The sequence below is a fragment of the Nyctibius grandis genome, chromosome 6 (genome assembly GCF_013368605.1).
Source record: "Nyctibius grandis isolate bNycGra1 chromosome 6, bNycGra1.pri, whole genome shotgun sequence".
NCBI classification, from domain to species: Eukaryota; Metazoa; Chordata; class Aves; order Nyctibiiformes; family Nyctibiidae; genus Nyctibius; species Nyctibius grandis.
Window position 1 is genome coordinate 72,627,181 of NC_090663.1, and position 25,325 is coordinate 72,652,505.

At 38.7% G+C, this 25,325-nt stretch overlaps 1 protein-coding gene across 1 annotated transcript in view; it reads left to right on the forward strand.

Moving 5' to 3' along the window:
• Positions 1 to 25,325, forward strand: part of FREM3 (FRAS1 related extracellular matrix 3) — a 52,392-nt gene that overhangs the window by 22,580 nt on the left and 4,487 nt on the right. Inside the window, 8 exon segments of the mRNA XM_068404180.1 lie at positions 4,691 to 4,865; positions 7,502 to 7,732; positions 7,989 to 8,114; positions 20,466 to 20,615; positions 22,868 to 22,995; positions 22,998 to 23,079; positions 24,281 to 24,478; positions 25,085 to 25,246. Coding sequence (XP_068260281.1) covers positions 4,691 to 4,865; positions 7,502 to 7,732; positions 7,989 to 8,114; positions 20,466 to 20,615; positions 22,868 to 22,995; positions 22,998 to 23,079; positions 24,281 to 24,478; positions 25,085 to 25,246 — 1,252 coding nt within the window.

Genomic DNA, 25,325 nt, shown 5'->3' on the forward strand with positions numbered 1-25,325 from the left:
CATAGTACGAGATTAATTTTGTTCAAAATAAAGACAAAGAAAACGTGCCTAGTTCCCAACGAACTCTGCATTTCCTGACCTGCTATCTGTCCCTTGCCCAAGAATTTTGAAGATTTTTGGGTGGTAGGGGGACGGAGGCCTGTTTGTGACTTTGCCACCCCTTAATTTTTTAGCTAAAGTTACAAATTAATTTAGATTTCCCCCTCCCTCTCATCTCCCATTTTAAGTTTTCCAACATTTGGAACTATTTCCCTTTCATACATATGTATATTTACTTTCTTTTTCTGAGCTGGCGGGTTTTGTTCTTTCTTCCTTCTGTGCTTCTCCAACTTTTTATTCCTTTTATTTCCTTCACTGTTTATTCTGAACTTTCTGTCTTTCTGATCCCTCTCAGTAAATTTTAGCTATCCAGCAAATCAAAGCCAACTGCAAGTACGCTTGCATCCACAGAGCAGCTGCTGTAAAGAAACATAACTTCACTCGAAGGAATTGATAGAAACACTGCCAACCACCCAAGCTAAAACAAAGTCTGAGACGGTGGTAGGATGGACTTTTCACCAGAGCAAAAAGAAAGAAAGTGTCCTGCCGTTTGGGTTATGAATGTACTGTTCTTTACTAATATAGAACTGCTGAATATATATTTATGCTGTCTGTGAGGGTTACAGAAAGAAAATCTGTGTTTCATAGCATTGCAGGACCCATGTGCCAAGCACATGGCCAACTTTTACCTCCTTGTATTAATCCAGTCTTTTTTCCCCAAGATCTAATAACACTTGGAATGACATCAGCCCTTGCTTAGGGGTAATAAAACCAAGAAAGCAGTAACTAGGATAGTATTTTTAGGAACACACTGAAAATGGAGAGCTCTCTTTTATGAAACTCATGAAATTTTCTTTGACAAGAGAAAAACAGTTTTTGCTTTGTTAGATTTATGAAGCTGATGGTATGAGATATCCCTTGAAGTCTTCTCTCTTTGGCCAGGAAAAGGCTGGTGGACCTTCTGAAAGGGTTAGGGGCCTTATTAATTATAATATCTTGTTAGAGTACCTCTGTTTATCATAAGTGTAGAACTGGCAACCATCTAATTTCATACTGACCTGTTTTTAAGATACAGTTTGTTGTAATTTTCAGTGTAGTTTCACTGAAAATTGCAAATGTAAAAGATTTAATATGAATGCTTATTTTTTCCAGTAATTGCCCCTGTAGATATTCTTCCTAAAAATGGCAAAATGGGCATCTGCAAGGTTTTGCAGTTTCTGATGCATATGCAAATAATCTAATGAATTTGTGTTTTAGTTAGAAAACAGAGATATTTAAGTATATATTTGCAACACACTTTACAGAATAAAATTCTCCTGTTTGTTATTTTTAAAGTAGAAGTACTAAATCCTCAACATAAAGAGCAGATTCCTTATACTACACTTTATTATCTCTTAAAAACTACAGAAAATATATTACCTTAAAATTTTAACTTCTTCCTGCTCTAGCCTTTTCCCAGTTCTGAAATAAGGAATGGGTGAAGAAGTTGAGGCAGTAAACCAAGTGTTGAACCTTGCATTAGTATTGTGCATAGTACAAGTTCCTCAGTTATCCTGATTTTCACTGAACTTAAGCAGCCCAAGGTTGGGAACCTGCTGTTGGAAGTACACCTGCCAAATGAGATATCTGTTTGGAAAGGGGAAAAAATTGTCTAGAAGTATGAATGGGTATTTTGCTATTTGCATATTAAAGGACAGGGCCGAAGGGTGTTGCAGACATTTATGTTCTAGGATGTGGAGTTCTGTGATATTCTCAGTAATAGGAAATTCTATGAGTCTACTTTACGCCTACAGAGTTTTTCGGATCTGCTTTTGGGATCACATTTTGTTTAATGCAGGAGTTCACTGACAAGTGAAGTGTATCTTTAGCTCTCTTGCTCTCTGATCTTTCCTAGTGATGATGAAAGCAAAAGACATTTTCTAACGATTCATGGTGGCTGCTTTGTATTCATCAGCTCCAGCAGTCAGTCATCAGATCCTGTGATACACACTGTGCTGAGATTGCCAATGCTATAGCTGAACATATGCAATACGCCTTTTTTCCCCCAACAGTGTTTCCCAAGAGTATATTTTTTGCATGTAATGTACACTAAGGATAACAGTTTGGAGGGTGTTTTACTTTAGTTTTCCAGCAACATTATGTGGTGACTAAATAGTCTGGGGATAGTTATGTTGCAGGTTAACCTTCCTAAAACCCTTCCCGCTCTGTCAGAGGAGCAGACATTTCCAGAAGAAAATATCTGTAGAATACCTGAAGAGTTACAAATATGTCTTTGCTAAACAGCCATATATAATAGTGTATTTGCCTACACATGTGTGTTTGTATGGAGGAGGAGGCTGTATGTGTTTTCTGTGTATGTAGGAGGGCTTTGCAGTGCAGAGAACAGAGATGTTGGTACTTGTGACTGGAAACAAGTGTGCAGGTGGTTTTATCACATCTGGGTTTTAGCTGTGTATAGATCTATATAGCAGTTCACCAGTAATTTCACACTGGAGAACTAGCTTTTGATTGCGGTTGTTGGCTAGTAGGAAATTGGCTGGTTTGTCAAAAATTTATTATTGACATGTTGTGAGCCTTTTGGTTGATTTTGGTTTTAATCTAGCTTTAAGTTGGAGTTCCCTTTTGTTTCCAGTCCTTCACTTCTAAGCTGATAGGTCTCTGTTAATTTGGAGCACAGTGTGTTCAGTCTTATTTGTAAAAAATGGGAGAAAAACCCCAAAACACTGAAGTCTGTCAAGAGATGAAGGCTGTGAAAGAAGCAGCCACCAGAAAAGATGTCTAGCAGAAACATAATGATCATGCTGAAAAGCATTTTTTCAGCAGAAATAATGTCATTCATTGGAATGTTTCTAGGATAAAAAAAGCTTTCTGTTTTCTATAAGGGAGTAGTCACCAAGAAGCACGTGTGAATTATGCTTTCAGAGGTCTTTTTCCTGCCTACATGCAGCAATAGAGTGTCAGCCAAAGCAGCAGCCAAACGGCTAAATAGAGTTTTTTGAAAATATTCCTGTTGGTAAATAGGTTTAGGTTTCAGCTTGCAACTGAGGTGATTTTTCAGAAATCTCTTCTCTTCAATGCTTTTTTCACAATGTTGCTGAATGACTTGCATTTTTTTGTTCGAAGGCACAATTAATTCCAAGTTGTAACTATTTAAAACTTCTTTGATTCCAGGCCTCATAGGTTTTGTCCAGCTGTAACCTCACTCATTACTGGAATTACTCGCAATGTATAATCCAGAATTGCTTCCAGTTAGCAGGAGAATCCTATGCTGGATTTTTTAGAGCCTGAGGCAAGTCCTGTAGAGATAATGTTAGTATAAGAATTTGCAACGTTAAAGCGGATGAGAATTATGTGGTGATTTTGATTAGATGTCAACCGAGCATTAGTGGAGAATGAGATCCTTTAATCTGAAAGTTTCAGTACTTATATTATCCAGTGCTGAATTAGTCAGCCAAGCTCATGTTGTCACCCTTCTGTAATGGAAGTACATAATTACAGAGCAAAATGTGATTTTTATTTTAAAAGAAAAATGTTAACCAACATAATTTTTAACAACAACAACAAAAAACAAATGCTAGCAGGATACAATTTTCTGTTTTATTAGATTGTCTATTTCAGTAAGTAGAGGCTTCTTAAATATCTGAAGTACTCATTTTGGCAAATTCCTGTTCATTGTGTGGAAAATCATCAGATAAGTGGAAGACAGAGTCTTCTTAGTTCTTGGTGTAAGCAACTTTTTTCTTGTCTATACCTTGTCAATTATCTATAAGCAATGAAAAATTTCTGAAAATCTTGTATTACAAAGTATGCTGCATGCAGCATAAGGCCTAATTTTGCTAGAAAAAAATAATAAGCTGGAAGTTTATGGCATCAACACCAGTTGTTATTTGATTACCTTTGTTGTGTGGAAACAGGGGGTTTGCCAGATCACATAAGAATTTTACAGAATACTTCTAAAGAGTTCATCTTCCAAAACAGAAGAAAATTACAACCTAAATTTTGTTGGCTTTGTACATTGTTTTAAAGTAGCATTACATTCATAATTTGATTTTTTTTCCCAGTTTCCTTTGTGCAATACAAAATAACTACTGTTTTTAACAAATTATTTTCCTGAAAAAATAATAGCAAAGAATAGATGCCTAGTCACAATTTCAATCAATATATAATTCATGATATGGTATCTTCCTTATGAGATACTACCTGTTGCCTACATTTACTAGGAGATGCTGAATTCAGCTCGTGCTCACGTTTGGTGTTGATAGGCGTGTTACTAGCATTGTTAGAAAGAGTCATTAATGCAAGACTACAAAATGTCACCCACCTTAAGCCTCCCAAAGAGCTTTTTCACAGCTTAATCCCACTCCTGACAGAAATAATCTTTGCAAAAGTAATCTTTGAGAGTTAGTAGGTAGCTTAATTAGGGAGCTGGTGTGCTAAGACACTGGCTGTGACCCCGAACCAGCCTCTTGGAAGGTGTGTGCCAGTTAACTCTGAAAGGTCTGGGATAGTGGACCATCATGGTTCGTGTGATACACCTCTGTCCTTCATATCTGCAGGTGAAAAAGCAGGCTGGCTTTGTACTGAGGCAATATAAATGTACTTAAGCAATGTCCTCAGGGAATTTTAGGTGTGTTTGGTGAACTATATGTAGTATTCAGGATACTTTTTCTGTGACACAGGGGAGAACGTGTTAAAGAGCCAACCATTTCAACTGAACTGGGCTTGGATTTCACTGGAAAAGGAGAACTACATCATAGATGAGAAATCCAAATTTCTAGAGGTGACCATCAGATGCAGAGGATATCTGGGAGAAACCTCTTTTATCAGTAAGTAAATCTTTAATGTTTGAAGCTGCTTGCACCAGAAAAGGCAGCTCTTAAGGAGCCGTTCAGTAGTTGCTTGTCCCTCTGTTTACATAACAAATGTCAAATAATGAGAATAGCAATGGTATAGATTTTTATTACTTGGACGTGGCTCCGTGTTTCATTTTCCACTGCTGCCACCCAGAAATCTAAGTATATATATTGGTAGATGTAAGAACAAATCAATAAAATGAACTTCTGCTGTTTGCCCAGTGTCTTTTTCCTGAAGTCACTTGTCAGACAACAAAACAGAAATTGGGATAGTCTGCTTTGTTTATTTTGGCAGGAGGATACATTTCATAACACAGTAACTTTAGCTATAGGTGAACAAACAACTTCTTGAAGTAGCTGGTTTCTGCTTGCAGAACGAAGTTGTGGAGAAGTTAGTTACACCTCCTCACGTTACAAGGGCAGCATTATGCTGGCCTTTTTGCTATGAGAAAATCCAAAAGCTACTAGAAATTCTCGAAGGGTCGTCTGCTAGCAGAGGTGGCCAGTGCAGAGCATGCTGACGCTATGCGCGTGCTGTCGTGGGATAGCAGAGTACCCAGCTGTGACAGCTCTGCAAAGTAAATAGGAATCACAGAAATCTTTGCACCAATGGAGCGACTCAAGGAGCACTGATCTTTTTTTCCTGATTTAAAAACAAATCAGGAACAAAACCAAAAAAAACCCCAAAGATCTTTTTCTCCCTGATTTAAAAACAAACAAAAAAAGGTTTAAAGTTTTAGATTTTTCATCGTTTGAACCTATGCATGGCAATATTTGCTTTGCACAACACAAATATATCGGGCTATTATCTGAGTATTAATTAAATCATGCATTTAAAACCTAAGCAGTTGTAGAATAGAAAAACTGTGGGAATTTAGGAATGATTTAGGAATTAAATCATTTAGGAATGATTTCATACTCCACAGCCTTCAGAAGCTCTTTGCTAGCTATCCGATTCTCCCACAAACGTGTAGGCCATTGACTTGAGAGGGATTAATCATTCTCAACTAGGGAGGTAAAGTGACTCCTATTTGCTGGTGTTGAACCTTAATAAAAAGATGCTCATATATTTGAACTAATGCTGAACTGAAGCCTAAAGGCAGTAATGAATTTCAAAACCCCATGGCGAGTTACAGATCTTCGCTTTATTACATCCACAGTTGGATTCTGCCAGTATGTGTGCACCTTTGATTAAAACAAACAAGAGACCTAGCTATAAAAATGTGCAGGCTTAAAAATGTGTAACAACTCTTCGTATTTAAAAAAATCTTTTATTGAGTGCCTTCCTATGATATATTTTTATGTATGGTACAGTCTCACTTAAAAAAAATAATAATTTAAAATTTGAGCTCTTGTGCTGCATTAAGTAGTAAAAGCTGAATGAATCCTTATGCCAGTTGTGGCACTCTGCATGTGAGTTTCCAATAAAGCATGTTCATGTTTCTGGATATTTTTTTTTGCTCTTTCAAAACATTCATGGTTTATCGTCTTTTTCTCATGCTGCAGCAAAAGCCATCTGATCTGAATAGCAAACAAAACCTACTTTGAGTTAAATCCTCATCTGCTGCTTTACTTTGAACTAAATGGATTCATCTCTAGCCCTAGCATCTTTATGCAACTACCCTCTGTGGTTTTTGTTAAGATGACAATGTGTAATCTTTTAAACCTGTACAGTGAAATGATACTGCTTCGATAATACCCCAGCAGGGAGGATGGATATCTGACTAAGTATTGCGGTTTAGAGTTACACGAGGAAGAAAAAATGGGGGTGGGAGAGAAGAAGCAAATTTGCATAGCATGGTGGACCCCAAAAATCCTGAGAACATTGTTCTGTCGCACTGAGCTGCAATTCCATGTCAAATGTCCAGTTATGTACTCACCTAGGTAGGAGAGCATCTGCAGAAGCAAGACTTGGACAGATGCAAAAGTCTTTAGGGGTTATTTAGTGTACAGGTGAAAGTGATAAAAGTACTTCACAGATCTTAAATGTGTGTAAGTGCAGCACAGGTACAGAACAGTAACAGAAACTGCAAGCACAAAGTATTAAACATATAATGATTAATTTCTCTTTGAAAGAAGTGAGTGTTGGGGTTGTTTTTTGGTTTGGCTTGGGTTTTTTAATGTGGGTGTCTAAATTATACCTTCAATGAAGCCTTGAACACCTTAATTGACATAAATTTCTTAACAGAGTGGTACATCTTTTCAGAAGGCATAACTGGAAAACTTGTCCTACAAATTTTTATATAGATGGCAAAATTGGCCCTGTTGAACAGTTCTGTTCAGTCATATTTGATAAATAACTTCATGCCTCAGTAACTTTGTTGATGGTTGTATAGGTTTTAAGTGCCCAGCCGGTGAAGTTAATGGAATTTTTCATGCAAATACAATTCTTTATGCACACAAATGTTGGCAGGACCTTACCCTAATTACCTATTTTTTTATAAGCTGTGCAACAATTATTGAGAAAGTATGATATAACCATCTTTACTTTTTTTCTGAAGATCAGTAACTGCCAGATAAGCATTTTAAAACTATTTTTTGTGGTTATTGTTTTAATTTTATTAAATACTAAAATGCATGGAGAATAATTCCTCCAAATTTTTATGCAGGTGTTGGAACTAAAGATGATACAGCAGTAAAGGATAAAGACTTCAAGGGGAAACCTCAGAAACAGGTCCAGTTCAATCCAGGACAGGCTACAGCTACCTGGCGAGTGAGGGTATTTGCAGACAATGAATATGAGGCACCTGAAACATTCCAGATTGTTCCGTCTTATCCAGTTATGGCTGCCCTTGAGATTCCAGCAGTAGCAACAGTTGAAATCCTGGATCCTGGTGATGGTATGCATCTCTTTCTGTTCCCTGAGAATTTGTGATTAGGTGCAGTACTGTTCACCTGCAGGTCCTGTGAGTACCTGTATACCTCATCTGCCTTCGCTCTGTTGTGGTTCAGCCTTGTCTTAAAGCTTCACCTAGCTGAACAAGGAATTCGTATTTCTTATTTAATCTCTTCCCTGACTAAATTCATACTCTGTCTGTAATGTCATACAGGTGTTCAGCCTTGGTCCCCCCCTTCTCTCATCATGTTTTTCTGCAGTATCTACAGTGTATATTCCTCAGCTGGAATATAGAGTAGAGGAAGATATAGGTGAACTGCTGATTCCTGTTAGAAGATCTGGAGGTGTCAGTCAAGAACTGATGGTCATTTGTTCTACACACCAAGGTATGTTATCTAGCTAGGTAACGGATTATTCAGCATAATATTCACGTTTAGGTAAGTAAGAGAGCAAATGCAGTTGTTATTAGTCAACAAGTGTCCCCAGTAACTTCAGTAGCTGGAACAAGTGATTTTGCAGGCAACTTGTGTGTGTCTAGTTCTCTGCTTAAAGAGAACTTCATAAACATGCTGCAGTAAAATAATTTTTCTCAGTTTTAAACATGATAAGCATGGTAAACATGACACTGTCTCTCATTTAATCTTTCTCAGCCTGCTTAATAAGTGTCTGACACAATACTAACCTCTGTCCGCAGAAAGGGAAGGTAATCAATGCATGTTGTATGTACTTAGGACCTCTGAAAATCAGACAACCTAATGTACTCAGAATTATATGGGTTAGAAGGGACTTTGAGAGGTCTATAGTTAGATCTGCTCCTCAAAGCAGGAGCAGCTGTGAGGTGGAACAGTGTTGCTCAGGCTATTGTCCCCTGAAAATCCCTGTGGACCCAGGGCAGGCCACTGAGGAACTCCATTTGTAACTGGCTTTCAGGTAGAGTACAAACTATTAACCACCACCCTTTGATCCTGGTTATCTAGCTAGCTTTCACCCATCTTTCACCCATTTTAGTGACCCGCTTAGTAGATGAGGGCAGGGCTGTGGATGTAGTCTATCTAGACTTCAGTAAGGCATTCGACACTGTCTCCCACAGCATCCTCCTGGACAAACTGGCTGCCCGGGGCTTGGATGGGTGGACTCTTAAATGGGTTAAAAACTGGCTGGATGGCCGAGCCCAGAGAGTGGTGGTGAATGGGGCAAAGTCCAACTGGCGGCCGGTCACTAGCGGTGTTCCCCAGGGCTCAGTTCTGGGGCTGGTGCTGTTCAATATCTTTATAGATGATCTAGATGTAGGGACTGAGTGCACCCTCAGCAAATTTGCAGATGACACCAAGCTGGGTGGGAGTGTCAATCTGCTGGAGGGTAGGAAGGCCCTACAGAGGGATCTCGACAGGTTAGATAGATGGGCCGAGACCAACAGGATGAGGTTCAACAAGAACAAGTGCCGGGTCTTACACTTCGGCCACAACAACCCCATGCATCTCTACAGGCCGGGGGAAGAGTGGTTAGAAAGCGGCCCGGCGGAAAGAGACGTGGGGGTGCTGATCGACAGCCGGCTAAATATGAGCCAGCAGTGTGCCCAGGTGGCCAAGAAGGCCAATGGCATCCTGGCTTCTATTAGGAATAGTGTAGCCAGCCGGTCTAGGGAAGTGATCGTCCCTCTCTACTGGGCACTGGTGAGGCCGCATCTTAAGTACTGTGTTCAGTTCTGGGCCCCGCACTTCAAGAAAGATGTTGAGGTGTTGGAGCGAGTCCAGAGGAGGGCGACCAAGCTGGTGAAGGGTCTGGAGGGTCTGACCTACGAGGAACGGCTGAGGGAGCTGGGGTTGTTTAGCCTGGAGAAGAGGAGGCTCCGAGGTGACCTTATTGCAGTCTACACCTACCTGAAGGGAGGTTGTAGTGAAGTGGGAGTTGGCCTCTTCTCCCGGGCAACTAGCGATAGGACAAGAGGGCACAGCCTCAAGCTTCACCAGGGGAGGTTCAGGTTGGACATCAGGAAGAATTTCTTTTCAGAAAGGGTTATTAGACATTGGAATGGGCTGCCCAGGGAGGTGGTGGAGTCACCATCTCTGGATGTGTTTAAGAAAAGACTGGACATGGCACTTAGTGCCATGGTCTACTTGACAGGGTGGTGCAAGGGCAACGGTTGGACTCGATGATCCCTGAGGTCTCTTCCAACCTGATTGATTCTGTGATCTAGCAGTCCACGCAACCAGGTAGAAACATCCCAGTTGGCTACAAGGATGCTAGTAATGCAAATCCATAGCAGTTCTTAGGTTCATATTGCATATAAGCCTTACTTCTTTTTTTAATAAGTATTTAACACAAATAAACGCAGCAGAAGTAAGAGGGAGGGATATTCCCCGCCCTCCTTTCTAAGAATCACACATTGAGGTAAATGTGCAGTTCAAATTCACATTCATTTGCTCAGGAAGAGTCCTCATCCTAAAGTCCCAGTGGCTTTCATAGGCATTCTGATCCATGAAAAATAGCATGTAGAAGTGAAAAGGGAAAACATCTTGCCATTTTTCAGTGCAAATGTTATGAAATGGGGTCAGTTGTGTGTGATGTTAAATCAGGTGTGGCTTCACGTCCTCATCTTTCAATAGCAAAACTTGTTTGGGGTCTAGGATTTACTTACTCAGTAGAAAAACTGGCAGAACAGACACGAACTATGTTTAAGATGTAGTGTAAATATGTAGCATGCACTTCGGCTTACACTTTTATTATTGCAGTAGGAGTTGAGGATTAGATTTTATTTTCTTTACTGGCATAGGACTAGATGGCTGTTTCATTACTCTGAAGTAGATCTGTGAGGATTAGATTTACTGTTACTGCAGCAGGGTCTGTGATTACAGTAGTTTACACAGGTATAGGTTTAGTTTTGTGACAATATTATAGATGAAAAAATTTGTATACTATCAGATAAAACTAAAGAGTAGAAATAGTTAATAGAGGCTAATTTGTCATGCACAGTAATTCCCAGTGTGTCAAGATTAGTGCACTTTTAAGGTAGAAATGCAAGTCTTCCTTTTTTAATATAAAGTTTGAGACAGAATTCAAGAATTGATACTATGAGACATAAGCAGACGGAAGCAGAAGAAAAGCCATGTACTTTATTGTTATACTTCTGTTTGTTCTTTTAGTCCCTGTCTAAATCTTTCTTGCTAATCCAATCTTGTGAGTATAATTGTGCTGAATAAGGCAGGAGTTTTGTACTGTGATTAGACAAATCCATGACATACAATAGTGGTCAGGTTCCGTATTTAAGCTATACTGAGCTGATTCTTTGGAGCTTTTGATTAACTTCATAAATAATGAGAATTTGGGGGCAGATTTGTGTGTCCTGTAATAAAAAAGTAATTTTCACTCTGTTAGATGGAGAAAAGTAAGAAGCTAAAGATCCAGGAGTCTATTTCTATTAGCTACTGTTTATTTCTACCCTTCTGTATGTCCTGCAGTCAACTAGTCAAAACAGACACAGTCAAATTTGATGAGGGGAAAAAACGTTTTCTCTAAATGGAACATGAATGGGCCAAAATAATCACTCGTGTAATTTCTCCGAGGCCAAAGCTTTCACATCAGAAGTGAATTTGCCATAGGAATGAAGCTAATAAGAGTATCATAGTCTTTAGCTTGATGACATTTGTCGAAAGGCTGCTTTATCTTTTTCAGAGAATAAGAAGGGAAAATAATGCAGAATTAAGCCATTGCCACAAGGAAAGACGTGTTTTCTTTACCAGACTCAATGACCAGATTTTTATTTTCATGGAAAACAAAATTATTTGTCAGCAGATCAAAACTGCTTTCTATGCAGTTTTTAATAGATAGAAAATTATTTTGTATATATGTAAAGATAAATGACTATATAGATAATTATTTTATATTAATTGACAGAAAATTATCATGCTTTTACTTTTCAACACAACTTTGGTAGGTTATCATATATTCACTTTCCTTCTTTCTTTGTCTCAAAGCTTTCTTTTTAAGAGTACCATTCAGCAAAATACTTAGCAACCTCTCATCAGATACATTCAGAGTAGTTCTGAACTCAGCCTATGTCATATGGAAAGACAGCCAGGTCTTAAGCTCAATTTGTTTAGAGTGTGCTCTGAAATTAAGAGTCTCTTAAGAATACATCACTTAGTAGGACTATTTCCATTTTGAATAAACAGACAGGAAACAGGCTGCCACTTTGTTTTGATCTGACCTGGAAGCAGACTGCTGGCATTGGATTGATTGATAAGAAATTGGACAATCTTTTTTCCCAAATGTGTAAAATTTGAGTTTCACAGAGTAAAGTTGCAACAGTTTTGTTTTTCTGCAGAATGATACCTTGATCCACCAAACGTTTCTAATACTTACACAGTACTGTAAGTATATATACAGTGGCTAAGTATATATACTTACCACTCCTACAGTGGATAGTCCTGCAGTCCATTGAGGTGAAAAAGAATATTTCATAGCCATATGCCTGGTTGTGTCTGAAAGATGAACACTTTGGGGTTTTTGTTAATACTGGGAGAAACAGGTTATTTAAACAGATAAAATTTCCCATTGTAAAGTGCTATAGGCTAAGAGCTGAAGTATGCAGAGCAAACTTGGAATGATTGTTAGACTCAGCAAAGGAATAAGGCAATAGTAAGCCCAAAAATGCCTCTTTCCAACTGGAGAAAAGCTGAGCACAGCTTTGCTATGGGATGTGACTGTATTCGCACAATCCTTTGGTTAAGGTAGTCATGATGAGGTGTGCTGTGATGCCTTTAACAGCAAGGACCAGAGAACCCTACAAGGAGAAAAAGAAATAAATTGAGAGCCAAAGACTTTAAAATATATATTAACAGAATTATTTGCAGCATTAAGGGATAATAGTAATCCTGTGTTACCCAGCCCTAGAAAAAGAAAAGGAAAATTTTATTACTGAGATCTGATAGTGTTCCAAAACTACTTATATGGATAAGTGATCATACACAGCATGAAGTAATGTTGATTCAGACCATGATTAGCTTTAATATAAATGAGTCTGGAACATGATACACATTTTTTGCATTTGTGGGCTTTTTTAATATTACAAATTTTTACAGAAATGTCCATAATATTGGCACCATTTCCAGAATTTTACAGTTTTATGAACTGCTTAACAGTTCAAATGAAAAATAGGTAACCTTGCAGCAAAGTACTAGGCATAGTCCTTCATGTGTAATGACAAGCTCCGAGGTCTGGACCCCTTTATTTGTAAGTACAGATGGTAAAAATATAGGTGGGATTGAGTAAAGGGCAACATAGCAGATAAGCTTGAATAATTACATCAAAGTGCTTAAATACCTACAGAGGTGTTAGACTACATCAGTGTGCAGTCCATGGAGTTTTTGTCGATAGCAAGATAAGACCTTTTAACACTGTAAAGAAGCGTGCAGCTATGACCACATACATATATATGCAGTATGAATGCATTCCTTGCTATAGCAAGCAACACAGGAAATACTCCTCACTGTTTTTCTAAATAAAAGTAATTTGGGAATGATTACTTTGCTCTTCACCCATTATGAGATTCTGTGAACACTCCCTGTCACGCATATAAAAGCAAATACCTTGTGCTAATTTTATTCACAGCATTCCACATCTCACAATGATCAAATACAAAGAAAGCAGGTATTACTATTGATATTGCGTAACATTAGTAAGATTTGAAGGAATAAATATTTTTCTTGTTAACATTTTTAAAAAAAAGACATTCTGGAGAGAAAAGGCTTCAGTTTCTTAGGCCAAAAAAAGCTGTACGTAAATGCCACAACTTTAATGTCAATCATTTCAGCACTGCTGCATGTCAGTAAAAGTTAAAGAATTAGTTATATTAAGTGATCTGAAATGTTTTTACTCGCATTAAGCCTTACAGCAAGAAGGAAAGCCACTTGAAGTGTCATCAAAGAAAGCAGTCAGGAATGTTGTCAGAGTTTTCTGTTAGTGGAATTACTGCTGTTTAAATATTTATACAGAGTGGTTCACAAAGTATATAACATATTTCAAAAAAGCCCATTCTGTCAATAAAAATAATGTCAACATAAGGTGAGATAAATACCAGGCATTCAAACATTATTAAATTCTCTTAGTTGCTATTACCATTTTGAAAGTCTGATACCAGAGCACAGGCAGGAATGGAAATTATTTTTGTCTTGCTGGCTGTTCTGTTGAGATGTCTTATAAAAGCGTCATAAAACTTGTGAGATCACTGGTATCTGTGGTGCTACATGTGTGTGAGAATGGAGGAGAAAGCAGTTTCTTGGTTTTATTGTTTCAGGATTTGAGGTTTCTTGGATATGTTCCACTTAGGTCTCCCTCTCTGAAGGGACCTATGTTGCTGCACTTTTAAGTTAATGGTTCTGTATAATGGCCTTGTACTGGAAAATAAAGCACATATTACAGTGACAACTTTCTGTGAAATGCATGAAAATTTTCAGTATTAGTTCTGTACACAGGCCTATTTTGATCTATCAGATGACAACTATAGAAACTTATCCCTATTTAGCATCTGAAAGATACGAATTTCCACCATCTCTACTCAAGTGTGATGTGGTTTGTGTGTTATATGGAGGAAGGCATTGATCAAAGCTTGAAGTATGGTTTGAGAGACATATGCCCAGGGATTTCTTAAAGAGAAAACAGACTTTATAAATAAAAGAGTCCTAAAATTTTGTTCTCAATGTCATAAGGAGAGGCCTGCCACAGACTGCCTTAAGTGAAGATCCGTAGCTCCTCGGAGTCATGTTACATGCACATAAAAACCAGAAATAACTCATTATTAGGTCTCGAGAGTCTTCAGAGTCACCAGTTTCATATAGCTTAGTACATGAAAAAGTTTAAAACTTAAATATCTCTAAACCTAATTATTACTCCACATTCTCATAGCATCATGGTAACATTTAAATAAAGGAAAGTGTTAGTTCAAGAATTAAAAAGAAAAAGAAACAGCAAGTTAATAGTCAAGACATAATGTCTATCCTTTGATGTAGGGTCTCTCCAAGCCAAAGAACAATGCAGGTTTTGTAGTAGACCCTTGATCCTAAACCAGTAAGCTCTGAGTTGTGTATCATTTTCCTGTAATGTGGGCACCTGAGAGCACTCTATCTGTGTCTAGCTTGTTCCGTAAACGGCTTTGAAGACATAGGTGCAAACAGCTTGTGATTTTTCTAAGCAAGTGGAAATCCACGTTAGCTCTTTGCTTGTTCCTTTAAGTGGCATCACAGGTAGAACATGTTTCAGGACCACAGCTTTAAAAAAAAAGAAGAAAATTGACTGTCTTTCCAGGCCAAACTAACACTTAGACCTGTTATTTTATGAAGGAAAATTGATTTTAAATTAATAGTTTATCGCATTTGATGATTGACATCACTGTTGTTTACTAGAGATTACCAGTTAGCTCAGATGCTGCTCTGCTTCCTTACTTAAATGTTAGCTGATTAGTTAAATGTTCGGTAATTAATGTAATGATTTCTTTGCTGACCATCCTAAAAGGGAAAGAAAAGAAGAGTACAAATACATTAATGACCTCCCCTTTTAAAACTGCCTTTCTTTTTTCCTATTTTTTTTTTCACTTGGTGATCAGCTTTTGAAATCCTAAATAAGATACATGTCTCTTAAATATATTGCCTTAGTAGAATTTAAAGGGTGCTGAGGTTGCCTTTGGGCTCCATAATAAGAATGGATTGTGTTTCAGAGACAACTGATTAATTTGCTGTAATAATTGAGTCACGAGTGTCATCTTCCTTGAGGGCTGGATGTGTATGTTTAATAGCCCATTGACTGATGTTTGTTATCCCTACTATTTTTGGTAGAGTAGGTGTATCTAGATCGGACATTCAGAAACTCTGAAGACACAGAAAATGTTGTTGAATATTTCACTGGTCACAACATCCAAGGAACAATTCTCTCTCGTACTATATTTGTATGGGAAACATGTTCATCTGAAAGATTAAAAAAAAAAAGAATTATAGAGATACTTACCTTTTTATCTTATTTTCATCTACTTGTGTTGGAAATGAACAAAAGTATTTGCTTACTCAGTATTTTTCATTGATAATACAATAAGACTGAGAAACTTTGGATCATTGCAGCAAGCCTTTAAAATTCTTTTAACAGGAGAGTTATAAAAAGCTTAGCACCACAATTTAAGATAACAAATTACGGTGAGTATAATAGAAATGGGAAAGACGACTGTCATAAGAATAATATGACTGATTATTGCATTTCCTTAAGCCATATTTCAAAACAAAAAGCTTGTTATCAAAAGGAACAGCACTGACATCTGAAGTTATAATGTTACAGTCCATATAGTTGTAGACACAGTATGCACATTCCAGGGGGAAAAAAAATTACTCTCCCAATTAAGGATGCTGGTATTTAAAGGCCAGTTCAAGACCCTTGTCGTGGACTGCAATAAGCTGAACTGCCTGATCTCTTGAAACTCGAAAGAATTTACAACCTGTACTTGGAAATCCATTAAGCTTTGCCTAAGGGAAATTGAATGAACTTTTGATATTTGAAAGCAGATTCCTATGTAAATAGAGAAAATTAACCAGTCTAATTTTTAAACTAAATCTCAAATCTTGGACAGTTCTTTCAGAGGGGAAGAAGGAAAGGGAAAGAACAGATGATATTATATTACAAATATTTTTTTTATAGTTTTTTTTAGAATATAAATAGTAATTTTCTTTTAATTACAAAGATTCTTGATTGTTTTTGCCAGAGTAAATACTTTGCAGTGATCATCTTCATGAAATGTGGCCAAAATTGTAACAGTTTTTGTCAAGTTGTATTAGTCCAAATTATTTTTCCACTCTTGGTGGGGGACCCCATTGATTTTTCTGCCCATTCAGTTGGAGTAGGATCCTGGTCCCAGTTGACACCAGTACAACCTGGAGCGTTGCCATTGCCTTGTGCGGCACTACTCTTTCTGTGCTTTACACAAGTTGGTTAAACAGAACTGTAACAACTTATAGGGCATCCATTACTCATGTGTTAATCCATTAGCTGTGACAAAAAGGCATGTAAGTCCTTCTCTTCTCCCTCTCATGTGGGGAAGACTTCAATAGTAAAAAATGCATAGCTGGTGGGAAGGGAATGTGATCATCTTCTATGACAAAGTGACCCACTTAGTAGATGAGGGCAGGGCTGTGGATGTAGTCTATCTAGACTTCAGTAAGGCATTTGACACTGTCTCCCACAGCATCCTCCTGGACAAACTGGCTGCCCGGGGCTTGGATGGGTGGACTCTTAAATGGGTTAAAAACTGGCTGGATGGCCGAGCCCAGAGAGTGGTGGTGAATGGGGCAAAGTCCAACTGGCGGCCGGTCACTAGCGGTGTTCCCCAGGGCTCAGTTCTGGGGCCGGTGCTCTTCAATATCTTTATAGATGATCTAGACGTAGGGATTGAGTGCACCGTCAGTAAATTTGCAGATGACACCAAGCTGGGTGGGAGTGTCGATCTGCTGGAGGGTAGGAAGGCCCTACAGAGGGATTTGGACAGGTTAGATAGATGGGCCGAGACCAACGGCATGAGGTTCAACAAGAACAAGTGCCGGGTCTTACACTTCGGCCACAACAACCCCATGCATCTCTACAGGCCGGGGGAAGAGTGGTTAGAAAGCGGCCCGGTGGAAAGAGACCTGGGGGTGCTGATCGACAGCCGGCTAAACATGAGCCAGCAGTGTGCCCAGGTGGCCAAGAAGGCCAATGGCATCCTGGCCTCTATTAGGAATAGTGTAGCCAGCCGGTCTAGGGAAGTGATCGTCCCTCTGTACTCGGCACTGGTGAGGCCGCATCTTGAGTACTGTGTTCAGTTCTGGGCCCCGCACTTCAAGAAAGATGTTGAGGTGTTGGAGCGAGTCCGGAGGAGGACGACCAAGCTGGTGAAGGGTCTGGAGGGTCTGACCTACGAGGAACGGCTGAGGGAGCTGGGGTTGTTTAGCCTGGAGAAGAGGAGGCTCCGAGGTGACCTTATTGCAGTCTACAACTACCTGAAGGGAGGTTGTAGTGAAGTGGGAGTTGGCCTCTTCTCCTGGGCAACTAGCGATAGGACAAGAGGACACAGCCTCAAGCTTCACCAGGGGAGGTTCAGGTTGGACATCAGGAAGAATTTCTTTTCAGAAAGGGTTATTAGACATTGGAATGGGCTGCCCAGGGAGGTGGTGGAGTCACCATCTCTGGATGTGTTTAAGAAAAGACTGGACATGGCACTTAGTGCCATGGTCTACTTGACAGGGTGGTGTAGGGGCAACGGTTGGACTCGATGATCCCTGAGGTCTCTTCCAACCTGGTTGATTCTGTGTGATTCTGTGATCTTCAAACTCTTACCTGTCATGGCAGGGGGAAAAATGCCAAAACTGGCAGATAACTGATTATTAAAACTGCTGATTGGAGGGGTGGGAGGAAGGTGGGGAGAAAAATTTGTGTTGGGGTACTGCTTTAGGCAAAGCAAAATTTTGTTTGAAAACAGCAGAAGTATTTAATTGACATAAAATGAGACATTCAATTTGCCTTTCAGTTGTGATACCCTTTTTCTTAAAAATACTTCAAGAATTCAAAAAAGAATTTTTCAAGAAGAAAGCCAACACCTTCAATCCCCCAAAGGCTGCAATTTCTAGCTATAAGTAAGTTCTGCAGTCCTGATGAATAGATCTGTCCCTCAAAAAAAACCACATTTTCAGAGCACTTTGTGTATTGTTAAACTATTTAACCCAGCATCAAGTGTCTGGTTTCATTCTCTAACCTTTCTCTTGAGATTTGCATGCAAAAGCTTTGCTTTGTCAGACATCCTGCTGGGCTAAGGAAGGAATCGTTTCAGCCTGTTTAAAGGTAATCTATCAAAAGGTTGAAAAAAAATATTAATGCAGTCCTACTTGGAACACTTGTACCTTCCTCCATACTGTGTGCTGAAGACCTCATCTGCTTCTGCAGCAAGTCTTTGTGATTATTGGGGTTTGCCCTGATGGTAAAGTAACACGAAGGTTCACAGTTCAGTGGCTCAAGAAAATTACAGTAAGGATCCAAAAGTGCCTGCAAGCTGTAGTGGCAATGTTTATGTAGGTATGGGCCAGATGGTGTTCTCATGTTTTTATATATACATGGAGGGAGCAGACAGTGCCTCTAAGCAAATATAAAACTCTCAATTAGCTGAGAAGCACTGTCTATTTGAGAAAAGAACTTAGCTAGATATTCTCCCCCATTCGCAAAAGAACATTTATTTAGGTTTGGGAAGGTGAGATCCAGGATGTAAAAAATTATTACTAGGATGAGGCACTTTTGTTATTATTCTATACAAAAGCCTGTGTATTTTTTAGTGCTCTACTTGGCACATTGAGTGAATGGAATTGGAAACTGTCTGTCCCTTCTGTAAAACTGGCTTTAAGCACAGTAATAAACTGAGCTCTGGAAAACACCAGGTAGCCAAAAATTAAAAACTCTCTATGGACCGTGGTGTTTTACTCTAAGCTTCCATTTCCTCAGCTGTAGGAGACAACAATCATGACTTCTAAAGCTTTTCAGAGTTCTTTGAATTTCCATAAGAGGTGCAGTAGAAATGCAGCATATGAGATGAGTGCCAGGCTTTTGTGACACTGTGGACGGTTCTACTACTGGCTATTGTGCTAAAATAATGTTACCGTGGTATTGGAGAGATTCTCTACGTCGTGTTAATATAGATCAGTAATAATATGCAACACAGACAAAATGTGTCAGGCTTTATAATAGCAAGATAAAGCCTACTACTGTTTAGGTGACAAATGTAAAGGAGGCTGTGTGTTGGGCTGAGCAGACTCTACCCATTACTTAGTGAAAGCAGCAGGTATAACGTGTCTCCAGTGTGTGCTTGCTTCTTTTTTCTTGGTGGGTATTCAGAAAGTTGGCTAAATTGGTGCTAGTTTGAGACAGTCTTGTGATGTTTGATCTCTTATGCTAACCAACAGAGTCTGCTTAAACTCAAGTTAATATTGACCTTTTCCATGACCTGGATTGTGCAACTTTTTGTATTCCCTATGAATAACTAAAGTCAGTTTACCACACTGAAGAGAAAAACCAGATTGTAACAGTTTAATCTGCCACAGACATGTCAAATGTATGCTTTGAAAACAATTAAAAAAAAAAGTCTAAACTCTTGAAATCCTGCAAATTGCCTTTATCTTTTAGGGAGGGGGGAAGGTATATTTAGGTATATATCTCCTTTAATAGTAAATTTCAAAAAAAGTTCTGCCTTGGTTTACTTAACAAAAATATAATGGAAGAACTATCCCATGTCTTATGTCTGCATTATGCTATATAGTCACAATTTTTGAAATGGCTATTTTACTTCAGATGGTAAAGTAAATAGCCAGTAAGCTAAACAGCCAGCTGTGGAAGATCTTGGTCAGCTGCAGATAAGATCAAAAATATATAGGTATAACACTTTATTTACTTAATTCAAGGAGTGTTTAGCTTGGGTTTTTTAAAGGATTAAAAAACCCCTTACATTAAGTGGTAGGCAGGTGCATAATAATATTTATGTAAGTGGACAGTAGATATTACTGGGATTTGCCAGGGAAATTGGTAATGCTTCCCCCCACCCCCAGCTCTTAACATATTCAAAGTCAAACTGCAGCGTTTGAGCACAAAAAGTTAGAATGGAGAGTTTAAGCACTAGTTACACATGTGGACAAGAGCAAGTCAAAAGAGGCTCTTCTAAAAATGTCTGCATTTCTTTCTGTATATAGAACCTGCTCTATACTTCGGTGACACAGAATATCGAGTGGATGAAAGCGCTGGTTACGTGGAGATTCGTGTCTGGAGGACTGGAACAGATCTGTCTAAAGCAGCTTCTGTCACGGTGCGTTCCAGAAAAACAGAACCAGTGTCAGCAGAGGGTGAGTTACTCGTAAAAATGTCACTCGGGTTGCTTTAGAGTATGTGGGCATGAAAATGGGATATCTGGCATTCAGTCTTATTTATCTTCAATGTATACATGGGGTGGAAAAATTAAGTAAAAGACATCAGACATGGATTTATCAGGTAGAAAACATGATATTTGCATCCCAGTTGAGTGTGGCAAGGACAGCTCAGCTAGGCTCACTGGCTTTCTGATGGAGACTGCAGAATGGATGTGAATAAAATTATCATTAATTTACTTGCACCTTAACTGGTGACAAACATTGGGAGAAACAGCTGGAGTGAAAGTGCGAGAGTATTGTCTTTATAGCACTGTGTTTCCCTGGAATAAAACTGAATTTACAGCATGAATCTGCTGCCCTGAAATGGTGCTATCAGTACATTAGCCAAGGAAGCTTTATTTATCTAGGAGAGCTGGTGTATCTGAGATTTTAGGGTCTCTCAGTTACTGTGGAGAGGAATTCAGGAAGGGGCACCACCAGTGTGACCTTCAAGGATTTTTGTCTGTCCAACACTGACCCAAAATAAACAAAATCTGGTGACTGTCTCTTCAAAATCCTTTTTTTGTTTCTCAGTCCCAACAAAAAGTAATTTTCCCTATCAGATTTTGGGAATGCTTAGGCTGGCCAAAATTTTGTGATGCTGTTTAAATATATTGCTTGACTCGCTAGCTGCTAAATTAATTTTAAGGAGCAGTTATAGCTGCTGGGTGTCAAGGAAATCAGTTGCATTAATGAGGATTTCTCTGTTCAGCCCAACAAATTGATGACACACTGGCAAGAGATAGATAAAGCTTCAGAAATGTTCATATTAATTAAGCTGAAAGCAAATTATCTTTTTTTTAATATTTATGTGATAGATGATCAGATTTGCTACCAAAATAACAAAGAATTACAGCAACTAGTAATGCAGCATGTATGTTTGAAGGGACAGTTAATTAACTTACAATGTACATATATGAAAATACAATTTGACTATAGTTGCTGAAGAACAGAGAAGTGATTAGCAAAACAGACAATGTATGTGATGAATATGTGAAGACTCACTATTCAGGTGAAGAAATATGACTGGGTCCTACAGGATTTTCTGTGTTGTGTGTAAAGTTGCGAACTAATGTTGCATTTCTAATCTTGTAATTGTAGGTTTTCTAAAAGTCACTTCTGTTAAAGCCTAGTTATGAGACTTGGAAAAAATACCCTTTTCACTAAATATTTTCCTAATTTAAAGTATTTATATTTATAATATAAAAGAATATTAATATGGTTGTATATGAAATGCCCATGCACACAATATTTGATTAAGGAAAGAACAAAACCTGTGCGAGAATTGTGGTTCATAATGCACAGAGCCGACCAGGGAGGTCAGCTTTTATGCAAGTAAGTGTTCCTTGCCTTTGATCCAGAGGCTGAAAAATGATGTGCTTTTAAGTTGCTTTTAAGTTGCTTTTAAGCAACAGTTGCTTTTAAGTATGTAAATTTCAACATTCTGTGACAAAGAAGGGAAATAATTGCTGTCATTACAAGCAACAAGTAGAACATTTAAAAGGGGATAGGGAGGAACACTCTGGTTAAAAAGAATGCAAAATGATGGAAATAGCCAGAATCTCAGTGAAACAATGGGACACAAGCGGAAGGAAGAAGTAAAGTCATTACGCATCTTCCAGTTTAGATTTAGTAGTCTCATACACACACAAAAAAAGTCATTCTAGGTGCTTTCATCTGTACTCAAGCCACCTGCTTCTTTTAGTGATGAGACAGTGATAACAGCATGATTTTCAAGCTCAGTGATCTAGCCTAGTGCAAGACACTTTTTCTTAGGGTACAGCTGGAATTATTCTGGGACAGACATCTGCTCCTTTAAAGGTAAATAGCTAAGTAAAACCTCAGGAATGTAGTCCAGAGTTGAGGGTTAAAGGGTTAAATTGCTGTGGACATCTAGTCTGTTGCATGTTGTTGAGGCTGCAGCCTGTCACTCTGCAGTTTAAGGCTTCTTAAGCAAGTTTTAATTGTGCTGATGGCATAAAGAGTGAATGATGATCCAGATATGCATTTGTGTGTGTGTTGCACTGTATGTTCATCGTTCCCAAATTTATTTGCACGTGACAAAAGTCTAAATTAAATTTTCTCCAGGACAGCAATAGAAACAGCAGCAAACACATTTCATAAATGTACAAGTGAATGTTAACATATAGTAGTAACCGACCAAACAAGTCTTGTTGCTTCCCAGACAGCTGGAGTTGATTATGTGGACATCAGCCATAACCTGGATTTTACAGCGGGAGTCAACATGCAAGTGTTTCAAGTGCTCATCCTTGATGATTTGGGCCAACCTATTCTGGAAGGTCTGGAGAAGTTTGAACACTAGATCTCTGCATGCCCACGAATGCAGTGCTTGGAGAGCCTAGCAAAACTACTGTCTTTATCAATGACACAGTCACTGACTGTAAGTATAAAGGGGCTGGGGGAGAGTTTTTCCAAGGGTTTTACCTTCTAGTGTTTTAAGTGCACTTAGAAGGTAGAAGAGCTCTTTTGTCAGTAGCATAAATTACTATGTGTGTAAGTACTGTGATATATCAGTTACTCCAACTACATTATAAAGTTTAACAGCTGTGTTGCTACACCTGAAGTTGGAAGGTAGGGCTATAGTGCAGATTCTTTACTCTGGCTTGTCTTCCTTCTCATTATGTGCTTGAAGATACTGTTTTGGACACATTAACATAAAAGTGGAACTGTGCCATGAGCTAAAGTACATTTGTTTATGCCTGATGCATTAAGGCTATTTATTTGAATGAATATTCATTTTGAAGATAGACAAGCCATAGGTATTAAACTTTTTTTTCCCCTAGTAGTTATTTTAACACCAAAAATTGTAGGGAGCTAAGTTTTTCAAATAGTTATGCAGATTGCTATTGCATGAAGCTGTAACTGTATTGTCCCTTCTAGGGGAGCATTAAGGGGAAAAACCAAAAAGGTAGGTTTAAAACTTTAAAAGTAAACACTGCTCAACACAGCACCATTTACAGGTTCTCCAGCACTTGCTAAATAAACCAAGCTGACTCTCAACAGTCTCAGGTTTCTGCAAATTCACTGCACTTCAAAGGCTTAAAGAAGCTATATTGTTTTAGAAAGCTCATTCTCAAACAGAACTCTGAAGAGCAGTTACAGTTTCACTTGGAAATATTCACTTGTTGAAGTCAGTGCAAAGTATGATACTGACTTCAGTGGAGGTGGAATTGTGGTCATCACCCCTTTTTGCCCTTGTGGTGTCGTGCACCTGCTTCTTCTCTGCATCAGAGGTAAAAGAGACGGCTTTATAGAAAATAACCCCACAGCTCTGAAGTGGCTCAAATGCTGTTTTTAAAGAAATCACCAAGTCTTAGCTACTGTGAGAAGACTGGTGACAGAATTAGCACTAAGCTGGCAATTAGTTGCTGTAGACCAGAAAAGTATTTGAATTAATCTAGATTCAAAATCTGTGTTTAAAAAGCATGTGTAAATCTGAACCTTCTTCAGTTTATTGTAAAAGGTTAGCAAATAAAATGCTAAGTTAAAGAAAATGGCTTTTTTAATTGAGGAATGTGGTTAATGTTTTCTGCCCATGTGTGAGGGTCCTTTTCAACTTGCATAACATGTTCTATCGTCAGTGCCTAAAGTCCAGTTCAAAGAACCAACGTATGTGGCAAATGAAAAAGATGAACAGCTGGCAGCCCTCATTTATCAAAGTGGTGACATTAACCATAAATCCACAGTGTGTTGCTATCCTCGCCAGGGTTCTGCCCAAGTTATGGTGGACTACAAGGAGAGGCCAAATACAGATGATTCTGTAGTGGTGTTTCTCCCAGGTAAGCTTTTCCCATTGGAATTAGAAAATAATGTGTTGCTTTTTTCTGACAAGTAATCTGATGGTAAATAAGAGCTAGACATCCAGGACATTCTGGGGTTTGTTATGCCAGTTGAGCTTCTGTGGATGAAGAAGGCAGCATAGGACTATTTAACAAATAGTTTTGTGACTATGACAGCAGCACTTGCACAGGTTTTTGTGGCTGAAGTTGGACAATAAAGAATTCAGTAATATCGAACATCCTCTGGTACACTTTTAAGCATAGCACGTGTTCAAGAGAATAAGCACGAATAATACTGCTGCAGTGCCTTCAGCTGAGGCGAATCAGAGCAGCAGGTTCCTTGCCATACAACACCCTGCTGAATGCTGCAAGGGATGCTGCTTAGTTCCCATTGTGGCAGAGTCATGGGATTTTTCCTTAGCAGAGATTGACTCAAACACAACAAAAAAAATGAAGTGTGCCAGTCAGCACTAGTCTCTGCTTCCATGTTCTTGAGACTGTCTTTTCTATGGCAAGCCTGAAAAAGTGTGGGGGTTTTGTATTGCTTTGGTTTTATCCTGGTCCTATGAAGATAATGTCTTGTTCTTGTTTCATACCTTTCTGCAGGAGAAACTGAGAAGCCCTGTGTGGTAACTCTAGAGGATGATGTAGTTTATGAGGAGGAGGAATTCATATTGGTGCTGGGAACACCAAAAAGTGATTCCGCATTTGGTGCTTCCGTTGGGGATCAGAAAGAGACCGTGATCAAGATTAAGGATGAAGATAACAGTGAGTTTTATCTTAATTGTTGCTTAGATATGTAGCTGCAAATGAGAAAATGGGACTAATTCAACAGTTTTCAAAGTAC